Raw genomic sequence first — 11,989 nt, 5'->3', positions numbered from 1 at the left:
TGTGTGTGTGTGTGTGTGTGTGTGTGTGTGTGTGTGTGTGTGTGTGTGTGTTGGGGGGGTGGGGGGGAGCCCACTAACTTACTTTCCTCTGAGCTTTCAACCACACCTCAAGGTCTTCATCAATAGTTTGTCAAACTCTTGTTGAAACTGTCAAACTAGCTACTGATTATGAGATTTTTGGACCGATGAGCGGTGCCACAAACATATATTCAATCTAAATTCAAGGATAACTCCTTCTCTGTGATACTGGTACAGCCAGTGTAGATACTGGATGTATATATACTGGTCTGTATATACAGTGGTTGTCAAGCGTAAATCATTCCATTCCATGACAGCATGAATTACATGCAGTAAAACTACTACAGTATTAAATACAACAGGTTTTACAGGTTTCTACTGTAAGTTAGTCATAATGTTGTTGTAATTCAAGTAGGTGCAGATCTATCAGATCTGCACAGTCTTAAGCTGAAGAATGATCATAGATTTCACAAACAGCTTACTGATGGTCATCTATGAATGAACAAATAAACACATTGATAAAATGCCTACAGGCTATTGTGAGTTATTTGTTGTGTATTTGCTGATGCTGAGCAAGTTTTTTTTTTTTTTTTTTTGGAGAGCAGCTAACAGGTTAAAGCACTAATTCTACTTTGTGAGACAGGTTCAAGGTGCTTCAGTGGTGTTATCAAACAGACACCTCCCATTCACGCTGTGTCATTTGACCTATGTCACCTCCATAAGGCTCAACAGTAGATTCTGATCTCTATCAAACCTACTGCACACTCATCATACAGTGCACCTACACTTGGTCTTAAATATAGCTCCAAACACCTCATGCTATCTTTGCTCAAAATCCATTTGCACTCAGCAGCAACTGATGACACATTCTTTACATCAAACTTAAAGCACAAACGTGTATTTATGGTGCTTGGCATCAAACGGCATTAGTTTAAAACTATCAGCTTTCACAAACAGCCAAGTAAATCTTGAAAACAGTCCATCAGTAGGGTAGTACATGCTGAAAGAGACATGACAGAAATTCATAGTTACTTTAATAGTTTGCAGTTTATTCCATTACAGGCAGGGCAGTGAGGGAAAGGGATTAAATACATTCTCATTGCGGGGCAGGAGAGGAAGGGAAGCAAACCAGGTAAACATGGACAAGACATAGTTGAATTATTCCTCTTTCAATATAGACCAATTTGTAACTCTGCCAATAGTCTGAATAAATATCTTTTGGATGAAATATTTTTTTCTCTATATGTCAATACTGATATCCTTTAATATAGTCATTATCTCCTTATTGATATATATAGTTGTTTTCTACATGACTGTATTGGAATTCATCCTTTTTTCTTTTTTTTAGACATCTGCATAAATAATTACACATAGAAGATGGTGCTGTACACATCATGGTGGAAAGTATTATAGTGCCTTCTGTCAGCAGTGTTCAGTGTATGACTGGCTGCAAGCGAAGCTACTGAACGGAGGAAACTGCTGGCCCGACCTTAACGGATTTTGTGAGAGACTACTGGGACTGGCAGCATGATTTGAGTAGTGTCAGACTGTAAACTGGCTGGAACGGTCTGCTGTGAGTAACCACAGCAAATCTTTTTCCAAATTGAGAGTGTGCAGATCACTATGGTGACTCCAGGCTTGACGGTGGCGCTGCACCAAAGGTCACCGTGAGCAGGCTGTCACTCTGCAGCATGGCTCACCACTATGAAACGTTTGTAAAAAGAGCATATTGTCACCATGCCATGGCAGAATGTCAAATACTTTTCCACTCGGACAGGAAAAAAAAAAAAAAAGAAAAGAAATAAAAAGCTTAAATATATAACTCCTTACAATTGGGAAAGTCTAAAAAGTTCTCCACACTGTCCCAACAACTGAGATAAAAACCACTGACATCAAACCAATCTGTTGCAAGAGCAATAAGGATAATAATACCATCAAATATAGCAAGAAAAGTGATAACAACATTAACTGTAATAAATAATGCAAATTGTGAGCCACCTGTTGACATCCAGAGTGATGTGGAAGATTGTGTGCCACATACAGAGTTGAGAATTGGCGTACGCAATGTTCAAGCCCATTTATTCGTTCAGTCCAACCTCGAGGGTGTTTGAGACAAACCACATTAAAGGGAAGCAAACACCTCCACGTCCGTGATGGCTGAGAGCACCTTGAGAACAAGAGAAATGATATCCTGGGACACTTTGAGGATACACAGTTTGGTCCTGTCTGATGACCTGGGCCTCTCAGAAGCTTTGACTTTACATATACTTAATTTCTGGTCATCTTTCAAGCTTATTTACTGTGACTCAATGACGAGAGTTGTTCTATAACAGCCAAGCTACTCTGAAATGCATAAAGCATGCAGAACCTGACCTGGGCACATTGCTAAGAGCTCTTCAAAGAGAAAAGGTAGAGTTTGTTATTGGTTCAAACCCAAGGTACAGAGGTTGTTTTCGAACTTAAAGCCATGGCAGTGTTTTAAGGTCAGGATGGCGTCTTTTCTGTGGCGTTGCTGTGTAACAGTCGATATGGGACCCAACAGAATGGCAGAGGGGGAAGGAGATAATGAACTTAGCTTGTTTTTAAATAAAGCAATATACATATACAAAATTACATCTCATAAATACATTTGGCAATACAGTGTATTAAATTTTTTGGCGGGGGAGGGGGGTAAATTGAGCAATATGATGTGTGCAAGAGTATCCAAATGTCAATCAAAGTGGCTTATTGACATTTTCTCTTTAAAAATAAAGAAAAAGAAATCATGCACTATAAAGAGTAACCAAAAGACTCAAAAACATCCATAGGCGTCTGTAATAACTTTGTCACAATCACTACATTTTTTTTTTTTTAAGACACGTGAATTCTCACCAATGTAACACACTTACTCTCTTTCTCAAAGTCAATTCTTTGTAGACCTGAGGAACATTTCATAATGTCTTCTCACTTCTATCCACTGACGAACGCGTCCATCTTCACATTCCTGATTTGAACGAAATAAAAAAGAAAAGAAAAGCTGGAGCTGCTGAGGGTGCAGGAAGTTGTACAGTACATCAACCCGGATGATGTGCCTATGCTAACCTCTTCTACAGTGTTAGATTTTGAATCCCTGCTCAGTTAACTGTTCTCCCTTTGATTAAGTTAAGTCAGGGAATTGATGCAATGCTGACGCGTCCTTACCTGGGTGAGAGGACATTGTTTTGGAATGGCATTGTGAAGCTACAGTTATATTATATTCACCCAAAAGCAGTACAGCCCCCTGGCATGCAGAGAGAGGTATCTTTTTTTTTTTCCTTAGTCATTGCAATAGTGTGAAAATGCTATAAACAGCGTTCAAAGGAGACACCTGAAGAATGGAAATAGTCTGTGAGTTGGTCCATTGAGTTCTATCATTGAATCTCTTGATGAGTGACTGCATTCCGTCGCATGCACGTACTGTGATATGTTTTCAAATTTGGATGACGCCTCTCAGTTTAGAGCAAAGGACCACTGGAGTCTTGAGCACACTACACCATAGATGATAGCGTGTTCTCCTCAGGACAGTGGCAAGGGGTTGATGTTCGTAAGGAGGGTATGGCTGGAAGGGCACCCTCGCCGGGGGAAAGGTCGTTGAGCTCCTCGGACGACGACAGAGGGAAGGAGGGTGATAAAGAGATGCCCGAAGAGGGGTCAGCGGATCCAGCAAAAGTGCGTGGGGGCTTGGGGACTAGGTTAGGCTCCAGTGTTGCTCTGGCCAGAAGTTGCTTGTCATCCAACTGCTGTCCATCTCCGAGACACTCGCCCTGCCCGAAGGAGCCCCGGCCTGACTCGGACTCCCCGTCAGACAGCTCCAGAGGCGGTGAGCTGCTGCCGTCCAATCTGAATAGAGAGTCTAAGTACTGGGCGAACTCCAGCACTGCCTGGCTGGGGTTCCCATTGGATAGTTGGGGTGGAGGAGTAGAAGCTGCCGGTCTGGTCTCTGCACTTAACTGTTTCTCTGCTGTGTCCAGCTCCATATCTTCCTTTTCTCTATCCGTTGGTCTAGAACCAATCTGTGGGCTGAGGGGAGCGTCAGGAGTGCTCCCCGGACTGTAGACACCGGGAATCTGTTGGTGATCCCCATCAGACAGCATTTTTGTGTTGGAGTTAAGGTCTGGCTTGAAAGGCTGAGCCAAGACGCTCTGGTTTAGCAGAGCTGGAGAATGGTGTCCACTGTAGCGAGGCGTGGCGGGAGACAGCCGCATGGGGTAGTCCGGGGTGGATCTGGATTCCAGTGGGGTAAAGAAGGGCCCGACCTCACCCAGGTGCTCTGGCGTTGCCTGGCAGAGGCAGTCAGCAGCCAGTAGTTCAGTGCGAGAGCTGAGAGATGGGTTCTCCTCTGGGATCGGCGCATCCAAAGGGAACGGGAGGCTACTCAACATCGGGGAACCCCTCAGCGCAGCCGAGGAGCGTCGGGAATCTAGACTATAGAGCGACTCGGCGTCTGAGAGACTCTCCATGACGGCCAGCGGTGCCTTGCGATCCCTCAGCTCCACTGCCAGGCGCTCCCGTGCTCCACGCAGCACTACAGGCACTGGGGGAGGAGGGCACTCAGAGAAACCATCCAGAGATATTTCAGACTGGGCACATGAACTGGAGGAGAGGAGAAGAAGGGATTGGAGAGTAGTGACGAGGAAAGGAGGGGAGAGGGAATCCAAGACACAAGACAGACATGAAAAATGGGTCAACACAACTTACGGAGGGTTAAAGAAGGGAAAAATAGGAATTTGTTAGTATTGAAACCATATCTAGACTCTAAAGACGAGGTGAACACCAGCAAAACACAACTTAGACGGAAGAAAGAACAGAGAAACGGAGAGACTGGAAGGTCAGGAGTGAACCCTAGTGGCATATATGCTCTTGTATAAGCATCTAATACTGGAGAGGCAACATTATAACCCAACCACCACTACCAGGAGTTCACACTGACTTTGGACAGGGGCTAAACCAGAGAGGGCGAGGTGGGAACTGAATACTACCATACGTTGCAACTGCTCTGTGGTCAGACAGCGTGCATGCGTGCATGAAAGAAGGGAGCACATTATGCAAAATTAGTATTGGCATGCATTGCTTACCGTGATAATGGTTTTTGTCTTGATTTTTTTTTTTTTTAAACAGAACAGACAGAAATGATTTTGAGAAAACAATAAAGTTACAGTTAGTAGCAGTAGTATTGTTTAGTACTGGCTAGATATAAAAACAGACATGTCCCCATGATTATCCCTACAGCTTAGGAAGAGGTTTGCTCCTTTTTATATCAGGTTAGAGGGGGAACTGAATATACAGAGGATAAAAAAACAGTTTGATACATTCTTATAGGCTCCAACACACCCACAGCGGTGCCTGGTGTACTAACCGAACACTACTGTTCCTGCGATGGTGGGTTGTAGGCGTCGGCTGCTGAGAAGTTGTTGATGCATCCATGAAAATGGACTCTGGGTTCAAGTCCACTTCTGTGGGGCTCACCATGATCTTGGCTGCTGACAGCAAAGCGGTTTTTCCTTTGTTGTAGTTCTCCAGCACCTGCCACAAGCACAGAGGTATACACAGGGATGTGTGACTTGACAGATAAAGGTACGATGAGAGCAAGAGAGCAGGGAGGATGAAGAGGAAAAACAACTGCAGACAGAAAGATGCATAAGCTCAGTTTTAACTGGAAAAAAACTTATTTTGCTAAACTTGGGACTTTTTTTTCCAGACCAAACACATAAACCCACTGACTTAATATTTTTCTACCCTGTTATCTAAAACCTGGATGCCCAAGCACCTTAATGTCCATTTTATAAAATATGCCTATTTCTCTTCTATATCAGGAGGTGAGGTGAAAAAAATCAAAGTTTAGATCAATCAAGATATCAACGTATAAATTGCTGTGAATAGTTTGGGAATGCATCAACACACACACACACACACACACACACACACACACACACACACACACACACACACACACACACACACACACACACACACACACACACACACACACACACACACACACACACACACACACGTCATTCATCATGTACAAGGATGTGAAAACAAGATCACGAATGTCTAGTTATGTATGTGCATCACCCTCAGTAAGATTATAACAGTTTTCAATGAAACCACTAAATCTATATTCAGTTGCAGATATGATTACAGCTATTACTAAAGCACAGTGTCGCTCAGATAAATGTTAAGTGCAACCTAAAGGTGAGCTTACACCTACTCCAACTGACTTTAAACACCCACAATGGAGCCATAATGCCAGAGCAAGAACTAAGCAAGACCTACAGTATGATAAGGAATAGTAAACCAGAAGCCAACTGCATGTGTGACTTCGAAAACACTCGAGAAAACCCTGAACCGCAAAACTTCAACTGTGTTGTGTTAATGTTAAATGTGAGGAGAACAAACACTGACGGCAAATCACATCAACACACAATTACATATACTTGGTTAACTTTAATGAGTTAAAACACTTGGTGGAAGCACATTGTGATATAAAAACAACTGGAACAGTCAGAGGACATGAACACACACAGATAAAACATACAATTCATGTGACAAATGAACATCTACTGGCAAAAATAAATTGAAATTAATGTAAACAGACTGAAAAGCTTTGGGACACAGGTTCAGTACGTTGAAAACAGACATAAATAAAAAACAAACATGTCTATCATGTTTCGGGTTATGCAGATGGTTATGGATCACAAATGACAACAGGATGATGTTACATGGGTGAGTGTGACCAGCGATACATGACGACAAGGCTGCTGCAAGTGATCAACTACAGCAAGTATTTGGCACCAACAATATCAAAAATATCACCTGCAGTTTGCAGGCACGACGGCCACAAAAGCAAACTAAAAGCAGAGCGTGAGCCTGCAGACTCTGCACTCAAAGAGAGAAATTTATACTTGGAGTTTTGCATTATGCAATAATGCACTGCAGTCCCTACAGCCATAGAAGCACATTATGAAATGCACGATGGAGGATATAAGAATACCAAGAGTCTTGTTAATCAAAGCCCTCCACTGTATCAAATCAGCAATAAGAAGTTTGTCAGACTCAGTGATTTCAGCAATTTGACAGCAGAGCACTGGAGCTGAGCAGCATACTCCATATTTACACATTTGTTCCCGCTCGCTGCTCCGTCTGCTGTTGATGACTAATTGACAATTCCTTGAAGGGATTATGATTGAGGAAAAGATGAATATATGCTTTCAAAAAAGGCAAAAAGAAGGGGGAGGATATCCAGAGAGGAGAGCTGCAGCTACTGAAAAACCCAGCCAAGGAGGAAGAAAGAGCAGTTAATGTGGAAGAAATTAGGTTGCCATGGAAACTTTGGGAATACAAAGAAAACTTGTTAGCTCGAGGAACAGGGTTAGCAAGTTCATGCCACAGCACTTGACCGAATGTGCCGGAGGTGTGAGAGGAATGGAGACGGATGAAGGGTTGATTTGAGGAAAGCTGGATGATGAGTCTCGTTAAGAAGAGTGCAAATGGCTTTGAACTCATCATGAAGGGTACGTTCACTCTGTACTGTTATATACACCATTAACCTGCGATGAGCCATTTAGAGATGAAATTCACATCACCTCGTTGCCGTGTACACACAACTGCCTCAACTTGCTTTGTCAGTTCTTCACATTCTTTTAATTGTCCTGTTTCCTACTTTTCCTGAACGCCTGAAGACGGCATCCAGTGCTCTTGCCCGGACTTGCTGGGCAGTGGAAAACAAAGCGAGCAGGAAGTCTTAAAGGCAAGAGAGGACGTTTTTTCCACTTCTTCCTCAACTGCTATACCAGTCGAGCTGCTTTGCACCCTGGTCATTTCGTGGCTTCTTCTAGTGGAGGGAATGGCAGACGCTCTCCACCTCCTCTGTGATGGCTTTTTAAATGTCAGTTTGAAGAAGTCAGAAGGACTGACACCAAATCCTGAGTTTTACATCTGGTTATCACATCACATCATGTTAGTCTGGCCGTTTTGTCACAGTATTAACAGCAATAATGACAACTATTTAGACTGATATCTGTGTTGTGCACAGAGGCTAATGACAGCTAATACTGAGTTTCATTAAGTCTATACAAGAGAATCAGGACTGTTTTGCACACAGCTATGTGATGTCACTATCTTAACTGGAGGATTTTCTATCGGAGTGCAGTCAGACTCATCAGAGAGGCTTTCAGGAAGAGAAGCAGCAATCACATCAACACAAGGGTGAGAGTCGGGTGGGTCTGACGGGGTTTGTGGTGGAATGCATGAATCATCGTCAGCTGAAAGCGCCCCTGGGTGAGGGTCGGAGGGACTGTTAGAGAGTGAGGGGACAGACACCGAGCACGGCTGTGAGGCAGAAGTACAGTCTGACAGAGGAGGTGGAACAGACTCAGCATCTGAAAGAGAGGGAGAAGCAACGACAGTTGAAGGGACAGAGGCGTCTGTGAGGGAGGCGGCGCAAGGCAGGTCTTTGTGTGTGGGAGACGACAAATCGGAAGGAAGAGGACTAGAGTTTAATTCTGTTTGTGAGGTTGTGAACACAGTGGCACTGCCAGTAGGCTGATTGACTTCCGTTTCCTCTGGTTCTGGGTTTTCCTGCTCAGACAGGGGACAAAATGGTTCCAGCACCTGCAGAAACACCAGAAGTATCATACTACAGACTAGACACAGCAGACAACAGCACACACACACACACACACACAGAAAAAAACACTGAAGCACACTCTTCACACAGAGCCTAAACATCCATCCAGAGACATACTGACACAGGGTCTGCAAACAAATGCAAAAACAAGTAGAGACACACTGTAGGCAGACAGGAACAAACTTCCAACTTTAACTCTTCATCCCCAAGACAAGTGCAATCCCCAAAGTGGATCCGCCACATGCAAACATTCACATTAATACCCTGTTATCCGAAGAGATGTTCAATGTTTGTGTTTCATACGCTCATTAAGACCAGAGGACACCATGAAACCCACCAGGAGCGCACATTTCCCATGCTTTGAAACTGCAGCAAACGTTGAGGAAAACAAGAGGCGTTCGGTCAGTTGTAGGTTAATGATGGGTCACATGCATAAACTGACCTAATGCAGAGCTCAAACTTCCAAATCTTTCAAAAATTATGTTCAACTGAGCACTTAAGGGGCATACCACTGAAAATCCAACTTTTACCAAATGTAAAAGTGGATTAGTATTATATCTGGAGTCTACTGTGTGTGTGTGTGGCTGTATGACACCTAATGTTGGCACATTTTCAGGTTTTCACACAACTTCAGTTGGTGGTCTCCATGTAATTTTTTTTTGAAAGTGGTATACCCCCTTTCTGTTAAAAATATTTGTGAACGTATCAGAATTTCTATCATTACAGGCGATTCAAACACTCTCTCCATCCACCAATCCAGTGTTGGAAATCGGGAACAAGATTTAAAAGCCAATTTACCACCATTTCAAATGCTCCCCACCCACCAGATCCATCTGCATGCACTAAGATAAGACAGACCTTGTTTAGGCCCTCCATCACCATGTGGGGCATGTGCTCATTAAGCATGGCGGGTGATATGATGACCTCATCGAAGGCTTTGTTGTCCCCCCACAGAGCGGAGTATGTTGGCTCCTCCTGGCCACAGCTACGGAGAGGGAGAGAGAAAGTCTGTCAGTAAAGGTGGAAGACAGGTTGATTTAGCAGTATCCTTCATTTACAACACGCTACATGTACAGTAATCCCAAATCCTTACAGCCCAGCTGATGCAGGACATGCATGTTTGATATCAGTGTCTGACAGATATCAGCATCAGAATTTGAATATCTCTAAACATTATTGATAAAGATATGCCTTTAAATATGTCCCCACTCTGTCTACATGAGACAAGAAGACTATAAAATAAAATATGTTATTAGACAGCACAGCAGGTAGAAGAACAGGGGAGGGAGTCAACCCACACTGTCCCGAGTATGCAGTGTATACCTTTTCCCACTGAGCTGCCAGTTCTTTTATGTCACAGGTGTGAAACAAACAAAGATTTGCTTGATGGAACTGTGTCCACGCATCAGTTATACAACCACTTGTTCATTTGCGGGCTGGAGTTGCATGGTGAAAATATATGTTTTGTACAAAGAGTCTCCAGCAAACTAACAGAAACAGTAAGGAACAACGGTCTAGAATTTTTCTCACCATGTCTCTGGAGGATGGTTGTGCACCACGTGGATGATCCTGCCAGGAGGGTAGAGGGGGGTGGAGGCTGACAGGGCAATGCTGAGGTCACTGGGGTGGAGCCACAGGCGACTGCTGGGGGGTGCTGCTGGCTGAGACTGAGGATCATCATCCTCTAGCGGAAGCTCTGATTTCGGGATGCATTTTGTGCCTCCCGCAATGATCCTCCACTGTTGCAAAGAAAAATGCATTTTAGCGATGCAACATAACATCTGAATGTAAGTTTAATCTTAGGTGCATTGCCTGTTTTTCTTTCTGCAGCAGCAAGGCTTTAAAATAAATGATGCTTTAATAACAGCAGAGACACTAGTTTATTCTAATCAGCCACCGCAGAAGAGTGTGATGCTACTGGGTTTATGTATTAGATTCTGATGGCTGAAAACGGAAAAGTGATGTTTTTCTCTCGTAAAGCATTCCCCCAAATTACTGCAAGATGCCCCTGGCATGACCTTTAATCAGTATAGTTCAGTGTGTGTACAAGTCTCTCTGACTGTCTAAGAGATTAAGTCACCTTTGGCTTGTTACTTTTCTGTAAGACTTCCAGAAGGTGGCGTCGGAAACCCTCCAGTTGTGACAAGCCGAGCCTACGAGAGACCAGCAGCAGACATTTATGTTGTGGTACTACTGCGGTAAAGTCAAGTAAACCACAGTGTGCTGGATATAGCAGAGGCGATACCTTGGCACCAGGTCTTTTCCTAAAACCACAGATGTGACAAACTCTTTGGAGTACTCCATGGCATCCTCACTGGGTAAAGAAAAGAAACAAACGGTTAAATGATGATATCAACAGCACAGGTGGAGAGTAAAGGGTGTGAAGTGAGAGGAAGCTCAGCTCTCTGCACACACTTCTAAGTCACATTTCAAACAATGAAAGCCTGTACATTCTTCTACAGGTGATATCTGGACAACAAGGGCTGACACAATACTGGAAATGATCAAACCATTTATTAAAGTAAAAACAATTAAGATACAGTGACAGGAAAACAGGAACCCTGCCCCTGCAGAAGCAGTGGACCCTCACTTCCTATTTCCTTGTGGGTCACAACATAAACAGGTGCAACAAACAGCACCTCCATTTCTACATCTGATTTGCATGTGAACAGATCACTGAAAAAGGGCATCAAGTGTGGTCTCAGACTTTGAAAAGGACACGATCAAGGGTGCCTGGTAAACAGGTCTAAGTGTTGCTTCTCTTTGAATGGGGCAGCCAAGAAGAGTGAATAATGAATGTACTTGAACACAAAAAAACATAATCAAAGCTTTTGCTATGTGGGCAATGGCTCTTGATTGATGAAATATGGGAGCTGCAGCACAAAAGCAGGCCGCACAGTGTTACTGTGGTGCACAATAACAGATTACAGCACAAAAAAAGCATTTCTCTTCTGCTTTTATGGCTTCCAACTGTCTGACCGGGAAAAAGGTTGACTGGTCTTATGAAGCGAGGCTGCACCTGTACTACCTGCAGCACACTCAGCATGAGGCCTAAACAAGATGTGCAGGACTCGTCATGCAGAGGCCATCCACAGCAGAGCTTAGCATCACAGCGTACTATGAAAGCATGTACCCACAAGTGGGTGAGTATTTATCAGTTAAGTTCTTCCTGTCATCCAGAAATTGTAGGAACATTCAGGTGAAAGGATTTTAGTCAAGAGCCACAATCCTCCGACCTGAGACTTTTGGGATAATCTGGACATCAGTGTTGTGTGGTGAGCGCAGTGAGTCTAGCTTCAGTATTAGTTGTCGTCTTTCTTT

General features: G+C 43.5%; 1 protein-coding gene across 3 annotated transcripts in view; it reads right to left on the bottom strand.

The window, feature by feature from the left end:
- Positions 1–1,046: 1,046 nt before the first annotated feature.
- Positions 1,047–11,989, bottom strand: part of dagla (diacylglycerol lipase, alpha) — a 35,390-nt gene continuing 24,447 nt past the window's right edge. Inside the window, exons 15-21 of one of the 3 annotated variants that reach the window (XM_070976833.1) lie at positions 10,914–10,982; positions 10,749–10,821; positions 10,199–10,407; positions 9,527–9,653; positions 5,393–5,559; positions 5,112–5,129; positions 1,047–4,629 (exon numbers count right to left, since the gene is read on the bottom strand). In XM_070976833.1, the coding sequence (XP_070832934.1) occupies positions 3,525–4,629; positions 5,112–5,129; positions 5,393–5,559; positions 9,527–9,653; positions 10,199–10,407; positions 10,749–10,821; positions 10,914–10,982 (1,768 nt within the window). In that variant the 3' untranslated portion in view covers positions 1,047–3,524. Of the gene's footprint in view, positions 4,630–5,111; positions 5,130–5,371; positions 5,560–9,526; positions 9,654–10,198; positions 10,408–10,748; positions 10,822–10,913; positions 10,983–11,989 lie in introns of all 3 variants that reach the window. The other 2 variants (XM_070976934.1, XM_070976762.1) reach the window with 2 other exon arrangements.

This window comes from Chaetodon trifascialis, chromosome 1 (assembly GCF_039877785.1).
Source record: "Chaetodon trifascialis isolate fChaTrf1 chromosome 1, fChaTrf1.hap1, whole genome shotgun sequence".
Lineage (NCBI taxonomy): Eukaryota > Metazoa > Chordata > Actinopteri > Chaetodontiformes > Chaetodontidae > Chaetodon > Chaetodon trifascialis.
Note: the sequence above shows the minus strand (reverse complement) of the source record. Positions and strands in the feature narration are given on the sequence as shown.